This window comes from Gossypium raimondii, chromosome 12 (assembly GCF_025698545.1).
Source record: "Gossypium raimondii isolate GPD5lz chromosome 12, ASM2569854v1, whole genome shotgun sequence".
In the NCBI taxonomy this organism is placed as follows: domain Eukaryota; kingdom Viridiplantae; phylum Streptophyta; class Magnoliopsida; order Malvales; family Malvaceae; genus Gossypium; species Gossypium raimondii.
In genome coordinates, this window is record NC_068576.1 from 3,619,037 (window position 1) to 3,633,276 (window position 14,240).

The 14,240-nt window shown below is 32.4% G+C and overlaps 2 protein-coding genes across 6 annotated transcripts; one reads left to right on the forward strand and one right to left on the reverse strand.

Annotated features, from left to right (window-relative positions):
• The first annotated feature begins 5,575 nt into the window (after window positions 1-5,575).
• On the forward strand, window positions 5,576-10,667 carry LOC105762868 (uncharacterized). 5 transcript variants are annotated; one of them, XR_008191745.1, is made up of 6 exons: window positions 5,577-5,805; window positions 6,835-8,280; window positions 8,457-8,482; window positions 8,772-9,704; window positions 9,800-9,871; window positions 10,342-10,667. XR_008191745.1 is itself a non-coding variant. In XM_052624820.1 (4 exons), the coding sequence occupies exons 2-4, from the start codon at window positions 6,948-6,950 to the stop codon at window positions 9,528-9,530; spliced, it is 2,118 nt and encodes a 705-aa protein (XP_052480780.1). In that variant the 5' UTR covers window positions 5,576-5,805; window positions 6,916-6,947; the 3' UTR covers window positions 9,531-10,156. The 5 variants fall into 5 exon arrangements, 2 of the variants coding, with proteins under 2 accessions (XP_052480780.1, XP_012436263.1); XR_008191744.1 differs by having other exon boundaries at window positions 8,772-9,871; XR_001124041.2 differs by lacking the exon at window positions 10,342-10,667 and having other exon boundaries at window positions 9,800-10,156.
• Window positions 10,668-11,760: 1,093 nt separating this feature from the next.
• On the reverse strand, window positions 11,761-13,202 carry LOC105762869 (40S ribosomal protein S25-2). The gene is made up of 4 exons (XM_012580810.2): window positions 12,997-13,202; window positions 12,849-12,921; window positions 12,604-12,740; window positions 11,761-12,033 (listed from the first exon to the last, which is right to left on the reverse strand). The coding sequence occupies exons 1-4, from the start codon at window positions 13,051-13,053 to the stop codon at window positions 11,920-11,922; spliced, it is 381 nt and encodes a 126-aa protein (XP_012436264.1). The 5' UTR covers window positions 13,054-13,202; the 3' UTR covers window positions 11,761-11,919.
• Window positions 13,203-14,240: the final 1,038 nt, after the last annotated feature.

The following is a 14,240-nucleotide window of genomic DNA, read 5'->3' on the forward strand; positions in this document are numbered from 1 at the left end:
GATTATAATCAGGCTTATAACTAATTATACACAATTCATTCATATACTTTATTGTCCTCCTCCTCCTCTTCATCCCACATCCTTTATGTATATAACATGCTCAAATAGCATTATACATAATTTCACTATTCACTTATATTTAAATTCAAAGCTGTCTATTTGAGTTAGAGTCACTAAATCATTTTTATCTAGAGCTACAGAGCTCCAAATTAAGATCCATTAATTTTTCCCAAAACTAGACTCACATATCTTCTTCGCATAAAATTTTCAGAATTTTTGACTTGGCCAATTAGTACAGTTTATTCTTTAAAGTCACCTCTGTTTCACTGCTCAACATCTCTGACCTCTCTTCACTAAAAATGAATTATCTCATTGTACAAAATTTGGATGGTATTTCCGTTTCTTTCCTTTGAAAATAGACTCATTAAGGATTCTAAGCATATAAACTATAACTCATAATTATTTTTTTAAAATTTTTAATTATTTTTCAAATTCAGAACAGGGGATTCCAAAATCAATCCGACCCTGCCTCACTAAAATTCAAATATCTCAAAATATATAACTCTTTTGCTTGCTCTGTTTCTTTTATATAAAATAGACTCATTAAGATTTCATTTCATATCTTATTCACTCTGCAATTCAATTTTCACTATTTTTGGTGATTTTTCAAAGTCACATAACTGTTGATGTCTAAAATGTTTTGTTGTAAAATGTATTCTTTCATAATTTCACTTTTTCAATATCTCAATTCCATTGAATTTTTCACATCTCATTCCAATAGTTCATTTCAATTCATATACAGTTCATTCAATTTATCACTATATTCAAAGCAATCTAATTTCTCATTTCTAATTTCAAGTCAATCTTCTATTCAATTCCACATATATATTCATCACTCAATTACACTTAGACAATTTCCCGATGAACACTTCGGAATAATAATAGATACACAGTGGAATCAACACATAGCAACCACCTTATAATAAATGATACCTAGTTCACATAGTAGCTTGCACATAGTACTACACACGTGATCGAAACTATCCGGTACGCATAGTAGCCTGCACATAATAGCCTGCACATAGTACTACACACGTGACCATTTTCATCCGATACACGTACTAGCCTGCACATAGTACTACACACGTGATCGAAGCTATTCGGTACGCATAGTAGCCTGCACATTGTACTACACATGCGACCTATCATTCCGTTACACGTAGTAGCCTGCACATAGTACTACACATGTGACCTAGCAACTTCACCCGTATCTCTTTCATTCTGAAGGTTCAACCGGTAATTTTCACTTTTTCTCACTTTTTTTTACCAATCAATGTCAATTTCTCGTCTTTCTTGATTTATAATAACATATTTAGCTTATATAACATTCACATTATTCAATCCAGTCCAAAAATCACATTTTGACAAAATTACATTTTTGTCCCTAAAGTTTCACAAAATTATGATTTTACCCTGAGGCTCGAAAATTAAATTTTATTCCTTTTTCTTATGTTTTATAGCATGCTGAACATTTTTCCCTTATAGCAACATCAAATTCTTGCTCTAATATGCACTTATGAACAATAATAATTTTTACCGATTATGTCGTTTCACTTGTTTTCACTAAAAATCGCTTAGCAAAAATTGTTTAACATAATTTCAAGCTTCATATTCTACCATAAAACATCAAAATAAACACATTTCACCTATCGGTATTTTTTTCAAATATAAACCCTAGGTTAAATTATTGCTAGAATAAGTTAAATTAAGCTATCAGGACTTCAAAAACGTAAAGAACATTAAAAACGGGGCTTGGAATCACTTATTATGGAGCTTGGAAGCTTGAAAACCCTAACCATGGCTTCCCCCTTGCTATTTTAGTTCATCATGGAGAAGATGGACAAATTTTTCGCAATTTTGGCATTTTTAATTATTTTAATTACTAAATAACCAAAATGCCCCCAACTTAAAATATCCTATTTCACTTATCTCTTATCCATTTTTGTCCAACAAGTTAACCAATGGTCCAATTACCATTTAAGGACCTCCAATTTAAAATTTCATAACAATTGGACACTTCTAACATGTAGAACTCAACTTTTACACTTTTTACAATTTAGTCCTTTTGGCTAAATTGAGTGCCCAAACGTCAAAATTTTTTGACAAAATTTTTACAAAATCATTTTGTGAAACTGTATACCATAAAAATATAATAAAATAAATAAATTTTTTCTCGTCAAATTCGTGGTCCCGAAACCACTGTTCCGACTAGGCCTAAAATCGGGCTGTTACAATGATGCTCTAAATCTAACAAGATTTTTGGGTTAAGTTTAGATTGTTACACCATCAATGGAGGTCATCGACTTTGTTTAAGAACTTTCTCGTGATATAATTGAGTGGCATTATCTTCCATATGTATAGCATATTATCATATATGCATGACATGCTTATTTTAATTTCATCATCCATTCAGTTATTCAAACATATCAAATAATTAAAATTATTAAACAAATTAAAAAGGATTGGCCATGGTTCCATGTTCTATCCAAGCAAAGCAAAAATTGCAAATTAGGTTACAAAGTTTCACCAAAGCATATTTTAGGTTTTTAACATTCTTCATATACGGACCATGCTATCACCAACCTCAATGAACCCTTCCATACCTTCATAAAAACCCATTTTCATCATAGATCAAATGTTTATGGAAAATGGTTAGACTCAAATGATAGAGTTGTCGACTTTTGAACTTCCTTAAACCTTACAATCAATGTTGGAACCTTAAGGTTTCACCAAAGCTTATGATTCCAGAATTTAAATCCAAAATTAAAAAACTTTAATGATCCATATGAATAGTCCAATTCATAGAGTCGAAGATTGTTATTGAAAGAAGAGATGAAAACATAAACAATAGCCTCAATCCTACAAATCAACTTCCAGAGACCTAGGGAATTTGACTTTTGATATTTCCCAAAACCTAATCATGTATTTCATATGAAAACTAAAAGTTTCGCATCAAACGAAATTTGAATACTCAATCAAATATGTACCTAATCAAAACGCACTTGTTCCCAAGAAAGGTATGTTGATTTGCAGTCTTCCGTCTTCGAGGTCTATGTTTTGATTTCCGCTACACAATTCTTAATTAAATCGTTTTTGGCTCACAAGATTTTCTAAGAAATATAAATAAAAAAAATTACATCTAGGTGATAGTCACGATCTAATTACGTTAAAATTTTTAGGAACCACAACCTTGAGAAAATGTAATTTAATTAATTAATTAATTAGTTAATTAATTAATTATATCAACACCCATTTGCATTGATAAGTGCTCCAGTTTTTTTATATATTTTAATGCTTATACTTAGCTTTTCATTTGATTCTTAAATGAAATATTGCATCTTGGCTTTTGCATGATTAATGTCTCATTTGAATATGTTTAAGTTTTTATTTAATTATATTTAATTTTTAACTGATTTTAGTGGTTGATAAATTTAGGTGTTTTGTGACTTGAATTAGATTCATGAGAGCTTAAATTTTAAGTCTAAGGATCGTCGGAAAAGAAAGGAAACGTACATCACAAGTTGAACTCCCTTGCACCATGACCATCACACCCTAGTGTGTGATCACATCCCTTTTGTCGGTGCCCTTGTGACATGATCAGTGTCGAGCTTTACACACCCCTGCACCCAAACCAACGCCCCAACGCTAGTGTTGCTTCCTTTGTGAATTTTGTCCATGCTTGTCTAAGTTTTAAGGTTATTTTGGTCCTTTTTGAGATCTACAACTTCAAGCAAGTACTTGTAACCTAATTTAGGTTATTTAGGCAATATATTCAAGATCTTTTGAGAGGAAAGTAGGGACTTTTGGCTATTTTCTAACTTTATTGCTATATATTTGTTTATTGTGTTCTTCAACTCTATGGCATGCTAAACTCTCTAATTAAAGGATTTTTGAAGTTTGATCTTGTAAATTCGTAAAATTTAATTTGTTCTCAATCCTTCTTTGTTCTTTAGTATTTTCGAATCTTCAGTTTGAATTATAATTGTTCAAGTTTATTAAATATTCGATGTTATTTGATAACTTAGAATAATTGTCATCAATTAGAATAATTAACTTTGTAATTGTTTAATTCATTCTAATACTTGTGACCAACTTCATAATGGTGTATGTGGTAAGTAATATATATGCTTTTTGTGGTGTGAATGTGTGATCCAATTTAAATAAATCGAGTTTGTTGGTTAAAATTAGATCTCACTTTCATTTTAATGTTACCGATAAGTTAAATATTGTACGTTAAATTATAATGTTATTTATTGGTTGATTAGATTCATTGTGCTTTGGCACAATTCACCACCTATTTGATTAGTAATTGAATAAAACAAATAATCAAATTGATTATATATTTTAAATGTTATTTGAATTGGAATAAAATTGATGTAGATTAATCGAATTAAAATTATTTTAAACTATTTGATTGTTTTAAGATTAACCCAACAAGAAGAGCTTCTCAACCTATGAAATAACCTTGCAAGAGAGGATAGAAGGGTTCTTACTTTATTTTGTTTTGTTTTATTTTAATGATGATTTATAAATTTATTTATTTAATATATATCATATATGATGTGTAGAGGTGATTATGTGCCGGGCCTCAATAAAATTTTATGTCCGTTTTTTAGGTTTGAGTCCGACTCGGCCCGTCCATATTAAATTTTTTTATATTATTATTTTTATATAAAAAATTAAAAAATATAATACATCAAATACACTAAAAACATTAAAATAAATGTTTACCAATAAAATAAAATTAAATTAAAGAATTATTTATACTTAAATAATACTAAGATAAGTGCAACTTAACAAGCAAATATTTCTAAAATAGTAGTAAAATTAATAATAAACAAGAGTTATATTATATTCAAATAATAATAATAAAATAGTAGAAATATAATAGCGAAACAGCACAAAAATAGTGACAAAACAACAGCAAAAAGAAACTTTTTTTTTTACAAATTCGAGTTAAACCCGAATAAAAAATTTACTTAAAACTCGACTAGTTTAAAAAAACGAACCGTTCAAAAAATTTTTAGTTCAAACCCAAACCCTCCCACTCAGATCTAATGATGCGATAACAAATAAAGATATTTTGGAGCCAACATGTAAAAAGGTTTTGGACTATCTACCTTTACACAGAGAAATCATATATATAATATCATAAGTTGGTGCAACTCAAATGGCTGCAATATTACTGTCGGTCCAAATTTCCTAAGAGCCAATTAAAAATACATAGATTTCGAAAAAAAAAATATTGTTAAATTTGGTAAATTTCAAAATCAAGAAAATGAATCAACTTTGTATTAGAATTCTAAATTCAAATTAAAAGGCTAATTAGAATGTTAATTTAAGTTAAAATTTGATTAACTTAATTTTCGTTGTTTAAATGATAATAGAAAAGTGCAGGGGCGTGGGACCCCGGTTTAATTCAGCTCCCAGATTTCATCGGCTCGACTCGCTAAAGACATGTGAAAATGTGGCTCTCAGCTTCCTAAGATGCCTTCTTTTTCCTTTCATTTCTTTCTTTCCTTCTTTCACCAATTACATCCCGTCCTTCATTCCCCCACCCCCCTCTTTTTCTATCTCTTCCACCGTCCACAAATTCTCAAAATTCCCCAATTTTAACTGTACATTTTTCCTTATTTTCTGATCTTAAATTCTCCAAGGATCTGTGCTTAACTCTTGCTCTTCTCCTTCATCTTCCTTCTTTCTTTTCTTCGTGAACTCTTGATTCCTCTTTCTCAGCCTGTTGAGGTGAGTTCTTACGCCGTTTTGACTTAATTTTTACTCGTTATTGCTTGCTCGCTTTCATACTGCTTTCTTTTAGCATCTTCGGTTGTTGTTTAGTTGGTGCACGGAGCTTGTTTACTTGTTTCGACTTCTTCCGATTTTTTACTACCTGCTCTGCTTGAGTAGTTTATGAGTTATGATTCTCTACTTTTGCTTACGGAACAGTACAATCCGTTTTATTAGTAGCGATGAAATATAAAATAAGGGAAAGGATGAGTAAGTAGTCTTTTTTGTGCTATTATTTTTCTTCTTTATTTGAAAAGGATAGATTCGGTTCATGGAATGAACTCCAGAATCCAAACGTACTTCTTTATTTATTATAAATACGTTACGTTACAATGTGAAACGTCCTTTCTAATAGTTAATTAAATATTTGTTTATTGGTAATTAAGTTAGCTTTTAACGAAAATAGTATATTTTTTTTGGATACAGAACAAAATAATAATTAAATATTTAGAAGAACTTTCAATACCAATGTAGAAAAGATCAATGCCTAATATATAGGTCCTAAACAAGAAAACTAATAATAATCCAAAATTTATCTTCCTACTAGGAAATACAATCAAACAAGAATATGCGAAAATCAACTTTTTTTGGAAATTTAACTACGGATCACGTGATCTTGTAAAATATATTGCTTTTATAGTATATGTGGGATCGTGCTATCCAGTTTAAAATTCGTAGGAGGGACCAAAGGTTGTAACTTTGGGAGCCTGGATTGATCATAAGGGTTTAACTAGTGCAATCAAAGAACTCTTTGGCTGCTTCAACCTTAAGGTTTCTAATTGGGTTCCCTTCTTTATGGGTTGAAATTGGGTAATTAGTTACGCATAAAACTTGTTGATCCTTAAATGCCACTAAGCTCCAATTACTGGCCTTTATGAGCATTAGATTTTGATTTTTTTTTTAATTTCTGATTTCTAATTTGTTTGAATTTTGTTTTGAAACCTAATGGATATTATGTTTGATGGTGTTTGCTGAATTTTTTTTCAGTTAAGGTGCAATGAGCCCCTGAGACTTCTGAAATTAAAATAAAATTTGATCATATAATGTCTGATCGTGTTGCAAAATCAGATCCTGATAGTGATGGAACAGCTAGGAAATCTATGAATCATTGCCAAGCTGCTTGGATGGATCACTGGAAACATGCAAGGCATAAACCATCCACTGAGGTTCGCAGTCATTTACTGCACTCCCCTGGACCGAAAAAAGATGATCACGAAGATTTTAAGAAGCACCCTTTGCTTTCTAGGACTGAAATTGCAGCGAATATTTCAACCTATTCTCAAGGATTTAGAGACGTTTCTGAAGACAGAACAGATGACACCTTGAAGAAGCGTCAGAGGATGGCTTCAATGAAGTCGGGGAAAGAAATTTTAGATGGACAGCCTCTTCCACTGTTCAGCAATTTAGGGAATAGGGAGAACGCCATGTCTTCAAAGAATAATGCAGGTACTTCATCTGGCGGTGAGGCAATGAAGTATCAAATTGATCTCAATGATGGCCATAATTCTATTGGGTTGGGTAGAAGTGAGTGGACTTATCCAGAGGGCATATCACGAGTTCCTCAGCAACCGATCAAGCCTCATGAATTTCTTGAAAACAACACTTTAGCTGTTTCATCATCTTTTCGGGATAATGTTGGGTCATGTTCTAAAATTGTACCATATTTACTGAATAGTGCTGCGGCTCCAACACAGTCCTTCGCATATTCGCATGAAAACATTGATCAACCAAGCCCAGTTGTAGCATCCAAAGAGCACCTCGCAGATGCTAAACTTTGCAGCTATTCTAACTTTTGGGTCCATGAGAAGAAAGCTGATAGCCTTTTCGAGTCCAGAAGAGTGGAGAATTCACTGTCCAGGCAGAATGTTGCACCTCTATTACTTCATGATCAGTCAAGAAACAATAGTCAGAATAAGCAGAGTCAGAAAGTGGAACATGATTCTAGGCTTAGATTGCTTCCAAGCTTGGGCAGTCCTGAGGCTGAGAAATCAGGAAAAGCATACGATGAATATCTCTTGCTGCCTAGAATACCTCGTTCTGTACATGATGTCAAGACCATGAGAATATGTACCACTATTGATTCTGTGGAAGAATTACCCACAGGTCCCTCCAAGATTTCTCAAACAACTCACCAATTTTTCATTACAAAGAAGACTGGTGTTAACTTAACTGAAGGAGGACAAGAGTTCAGAGATGCAACAGTCTCCCCCAAATTGAAGGGAAATATGTTCAATGAGTTCCTGAGCTTATCTCCCAGTTTCAGTTTCCATGGTCAGCAAGGAGTGAAACTGCAACCTCTGGAGAGCTCCACAGATAGTGAAAGAAAAGAAAATGTTCAGGACATCAGAACTTCTACTGTTTGTTTAAAGAATGAATCATCAGTTGAAACTGATGCGATGGAATTGGATGTTTTCCAGAAGAGCCTTCTTTCAGGTATGTATTTATGTTACCTCTGTAATCATGAAGCTAATGGAATTATGTATTGTAAAATCTCACATCAGACTAATTAGAAAGTTACTCTTCGAAATATCTTTAAACTCAGTTAAATTTATATTTACTTGCTCTTTCAGTATTCATGTTCATATTTAATAAGCTTACTTTTGTTGCAGGAATGGCTTTATGTCCATTAGATCAGGTAATTCTTTCGTATTCAGTTTTACTATGCTAAAAGTGAAATTTTTAATCAGATCAGATGTAGCTTTAAGATAATGGTACCTTTTGGATGAATACTTCTTTGGTTGGACTAAAGTTTTAATGAGCAATATGTTCTTGATATTCCATACAATGAGTATTTTCCCGAAGGCTATGGTTTAGTTCGGTCTTAACATCCTAGTGAGCATAGCATGCTAAAAGTACCTCTTTCTATACAAAGGGTCTCTGTATTAAGTATTCAAAACTAGACATAACTGTTTGTTAATTTTCAGAACATCAAGGGGGTTCATAAACCATCATTATCGGAAACTGGAAATGGTATTGGAGAAGCTGGGAATGAAATGGTCAACGGGGAATCACCTGATATGAATGAAAGGCTTCCTGCACTTCCAGCTGCAGCAAATTCAATAGATGATGGAGGGACAAGCACCTCTAGAACCCAGAGCCTAGATGCAGAGCATCTCCTTTTCCATGCTGAGCAGCCTTCAAATTCCAATGCTACTGCTTGTCCAGATGGTCCTCTGGAGCCAGATCCAAGCAGCAGATGGGTTAAACGTCTCAAATTGAGCACCTCACATCCTTTTGCTTCTGGTACTAAAATCTCTAAAATGGGAGAAGTTTCATCCCGTGTAAAGATGAACAAGATCAGCAAAATCATGAATTGCAGCAAAACAAGTTCAGAGCCCACAGTAGGTAGAAGCCACGTGAGATCAAAATTGGCACTGGATCAACATCCAGTGCTATTAAAGAGTGGCGAGTCCAGTTCCAGTGGTTCAGGGAGGAAAAGTCAAGAAATCTCTCTTTCGCGTACTTGGATTCATCGATGGTGTCGTCACATAGCTTCACCTCCAAACAAGAAGCCTGATGCTGCATTGCTATGTGAACCACAGAGCTCAAAGGCAACATCGGATGAACTCCAAGAGAAGCAGTTTCCAAGCCTTGCAGCCATGGCTTTGATGGGGAAGGCCATGAACAGTTTTCATCCTTGTGAGTTTAGAAGGAAGGGGTCTTTGATAGTTTGGAACACTTGAGAGCTTCCAAGGCAATTCTAGCTAAAACCATTTGTGGTGGAAAAACAAATTGACCTTTAGGTTTTGCCGGGAGTGTTGGTGGTTCCATTTGTTGCCGAGGGCAATAGATGCCTGCCCCATCTTTATTACGTATGATAAGATATTTGGCACAAATGAAGTCAAAATGTTGCCTAGGTATGTTTCCTTCCTGCATGCATACATTTCATGTGACATTTACATCAAAGGGTAAAAGTTTTTGTAGCTGGGTTATTTACGGAGGGATCTTACAGAGGCCATTTGTCTTGAATGAGCACTTGGGTGGAGGATGAAAGAGGCGATCACAACAGCTATCATCTTTTCTTGTAAGTTTGAAGAACACTCCATGATATTCCCTGTTTTGGTTAAAAACATCAATATTTAGCACTTGGACTGGGAAATGATAAGGATAGAAACTGGACTATGAATATTTATTAACATGTTAAAGAGTAAGTTGTGTAATAATGAATGAGGTATTTGTTTTTGTCCACGACTGCTAAAGAGATAGAAAGACTGGTAAGTTTGTACTTAAGTGGATGGAGTACTTATGAAATTTACAGCTAGTCTAGGAGTATTTTGGTGATATATATTGATAACGTATGTTAGTCTAACACGGGTATATTCATTCTTCTTCTTCTTCTTGTTTGTATCTTTTATTTAGATGGTCGTATCACTATACCTATGTTTAAAAATAGGTTGGATGCGAATAGCGGAAGGCATCTATAAACCTAGTTTCTCTTTCGTTTCATTAAATTCTTAGGCAGTAAGTGGAGGTTTTGAAGTTTGTCTTGCGCAGTTTGTTTTTCAGCTAAGAATTACTTACTGCAACAAAAGCCCATTGGCATTTTCATTTTGCAAAAAAGACTGTAAGTGTTTCTCCTCTACCCACATTTTCTTGCCTTTCTCTTTCAATCTTATCAGTAGTGATGACCGGGCACTATTCTCTATGATGCTATCGTAGAGCTACTAGAGTTCAGATAGGGAATAAGAGTTATAGTACGCAGGGGCAGGGCTAAATGTTCACAAAGCCAAAAGAAGCACGTAAGAGAAAGATCTATGGAAGTATAAAGTGAAAGTTTTAAAATTAAACTAGTTTTTAATATCAACTGATTTTACGCTTTTCATTTTTTATTTAGTTTTATTTATTTCTTTTACTTGAGTTCTCGAATATAATTAAAATATACTTATTTAACAAAATGTTTTTATCATATTGAAAATGGATGGTGTTGATTAATCCTTTTTTAATATTAAAAACTCTAATCATAATTACAGAATTCGATACCATATTCAATTTAATAATTAATGCAAAGCAAACATTATTTAAGATATAACTAATTAAAATACAAATTGTTTTGTTGCAAATTTTCATTGTTTTCTTTCCTTAATGGTCAATAAATTGATTATATTGTTCATAGATAATATGTAGTTAATAAAAATATATTAGAATAGATTACATAAATATTATTTATAATATTTCATATGTGAAATATAAAGCTACTTCTTATATAAATAATTGATTTTTCTTTTTGTGAGAGAAAACATAATAATTTCAATAAATTCAATATAAAAATTATTACTTTTATTTGTATTACAAATTAATTTAATAGAAGCATTAATACAATAAAAATTATTTATTAAATACTTTAATAAAATTAAAATTCTTATTTAAAATGACAAATTCGGAAGCTATATTATTAATAAGTTTAAAAGCTTACCTAAAATGTTAAGATATGTGGGTGCCATTATCGTCGTCATTTCTTCTGTTTTGGTCCAACTTTCAACATTCATTGATATTTGTTTCAGTTCTTCACATGATCATTTTATGTTTTACTTATTCAATTTTGATTGCTCAAGCTCTCATAAAATAAGCAAAGTACAATGAAAGCCTTTGCATTTTGCTTTTTTTACTTAAAAAATGAACAAACTTTGGCAATAGAATAGGAGATAAGCAGCCAACACAAATACCTCAAAGATCTATCTAAATGCTTCTGAAGATTTAACTCTAGTTCAAGGCATGGAACGTTCCAGAACAAAGAAATGGACCCAAATTTCTCTTCTTATGAATAACCATTTCCTCCACATTATGATTTTGATCTTCTACCCCCGCGTTTCCTCAAAATCCAGCAAGTTAACACAGAAAGAGGTGTTGCTTGGCCTCAATTTCCACAAATAGGACATTTTAAGGACCTTATCAATTTCATCTAGGAAAGCTGAGTGGCCAAAGCAGCTGAAATTCAACCATTAAATCATTCTAGAAAAAGTAGAAAGAGAAGTTTTAAACCAAATTTGAAGGGGGGAAAATCATTTATCCAAGTCAAAACTCAACCATGGCAATACTTCTTAGAACTAATTAAGCAAAAATATAACTAAAGATCTAGGTGTTTGTTGCCCTAGTGTAAATCTGCTGGCTTGAATGCGCAGAGACCAACCTAATCAACCCTCTTGCCATCAACTCCCGTATCGCCTTCCTTGCAAGTGATCCATTAATCTGTGAAGTGCACACACACACAAAAAAAACCATATTAGACACAGTAGCCAGGTTTAGACCCTATTCAATAGAGTTAGCGCATGCGAACTAGAAGTAAACATTCTATAAAAAGAATGTCAACCTGACCTCGAACCAGCATTCTAACTCTATAACACGAGGGTATGACCATATTATTTTGTCACAGCAATACATACAACAAGAGTTTATGACCCAAAATAACCCTACTTTAGATCACCATTCGAGGTCAGACATTGAATAAACAACAAAGAATTAGGGTGCCCAAATTCATCTATCCGTGTAGCAGTCACCATTGATTCAACAATAAAAAAACTCGTGCCAGATAAACATTTATTTTCCAAAAAATTGAGCAGAGCGACAAGCCGACATCAAATAGAATGAACTGTTTAGATCTCAACCTCCAGACTAGAGACAACACCATAAATCAAATCGAAAACTAATATCATCACAAATGCAAAAGAAAGGTAAACATCATGCAAAGGTAAACAACATTACAAAAACAACAAAAAATGATTAACATGTAATATAAAGAGGTAGAAATGAAAAAAGTACCCTCATACGATCAGAGAGTATTGAAGGAGTGATAAGCTTGTATTTAGGAGCTTCAGAGAGAAGCTTGTCATAGGTAGCTTGGTCAAACAGGACCATGTTGTTCACCTTCTCCTTTTGCTTTCCCTTACTCCACTTCTGTTAATAAAACAACAAACCCCCCCCCCCCACTTCATATTTAACTTTTGAAAAGCAGAAAGATCAACCCCATTATTTATATAGCATAAGATATAATAAAAAGATGACGCTCTTCTTCTGCTTTCCACCTCCAGACTTGGCTGGCTTAGATGAAGGAGGAGGGGCTTTGTCCTTCTCTGGGGCCTGCAAAACCAAATAAAAAAGAAGTTATTTTCTGATCTAAAACAGAGTAGGAGATGATGAAATTAACAAACATACCATGGGATGTTTTGGAAGTAAAGAAAAATGGGTACAGAGCGACGAGAGGGATGACATGGAGGAGGTGAGCGATTTTTCTAGCCTAGAGTTTGAGCCCCATATCTCAAACGTCGCCGTTTACATCGTAAACCTTAGGTTGCTATTTTTCTTGGCCTTCTAATTTACTATTCATGTTAATGTTAAGCTTTCGTTTTTATCATTTAACTAAAAAAATTATAATTTAGTTATTGAATTGTTCAAAAGATTTTATTTTAAGTCATTTAACTATTAAAATTGATATTATATAATTTTTTCTGTTTGCATTGTATGTACTAATTGAAAGTTCTCTTTTTTCTATTATTTTATAATTCAATTTTTTTTTCATGAAACAATTTTGAATGTCACAAATCTGCGAATCAAAATTTTAATAATTTTTTTTCTGATTTCTGACACTGACCATCAAATCGACTTGAACATAAGATAAGTTCTTCTACTCATCGTTGGGTATTGATCCACCGTATCAGTTGTCGAATTGTCACTCGGAGCTTACTTGCGAAACTTTAAAAGAAAATTAATAGTCAAATAACTTAAATAATTTAGTGATTTAAATTAAAATTTTCAAATAATTTAGTGACCAAAACGAAAATTTATCCATAATTTAATGATTGATAATATAAAATTACCCTTATTATTATGCTTAAAAAGTGTTCTTTTTTTTAAAAATAAGATAGAAAATATGTTGTGGAATGTCAAAAACATTTTTACAAAAGATAAAAAATAAATATTTTAGTTTTTGGGCTTGGATTAAAGCCCGGTTAGATAATAGGGATTAGTTTGGAAAGCTGCTTATTTACAATTGTTTTTAGTTTGAAATAATGGGAACCACCTTTCAACATCAATAGTAAATGAGATCTAACTTTGGAGCCACAAATTAATTATCTTTTATTGAAGATTTACAAGTTTAGAGTTAAAAAGGTTTAAATGAGAAATTAATTTTAAAATTATATTATTTTTCCATCTACATACTTAAATTATTTTTGGTCAAAAGCTATACTTAAATTATAATTTTATGATTTTGTTATTCGTTATCCACGTTAAAAAAACAATCTTATAACATTTTTTTTTTAAAATATTGATTTTGATGTTTTTCTTTTACTTGTATTCTCCTCTCTAGACTTTTTGATCATTATAACAGTGTTGCATCAATGGATTCTTCATTACTTGTGGTTTGAAAACACTCCCTCACAGTCTTGAAGGCATTGCAA

Bases quoted from the DNA above. Each gene is read 5' to 3' on its own strand.
- LOC105762868 (XM_012580809.2), top strand. From the start codon at position 6,891: ATGTCTGATCGTGTTGCAAAATCAGATCCTGATAGTGATGGAACAGCT. The intron at 8,281-8,456 runs GTATGTATTTAT...CTTTTGTTGCAG, and splicing joins CCAGAAGAGCCTTCTTTCAG to GAATGGCTTTATGTCCATTA. The intron at 8,483-8,771 runs GTAATTCTTTCG...GTTAATTTTCAG, and splicing joins CTTTATGTCCATTAGATCAG to AACATCAAGGGGGTTCATAA.
- LOC105762869 (XM_012580810.2), bottom strand. From the start codon at position 13,053: ATGTCATCCCTCTCGTCGCTCTGTACCCATTTTTCTTTACTTCCAAAA. The intron at 12,922-12,996 runs GTATGTTTGTTA...TTGGTTTTGCAG, and splicing joins TACTTCCAAAACATCCCATG to GCCCCAGAGAAGGACAAAGC. The intron at 12,741-12,848 runs GCGTCATCTTTT...TGTTTTATTAAC, and splicing joins AGGTGGAAAGCAGAAGAAGA to AGAAGTGGAGTAAGGGAAAG.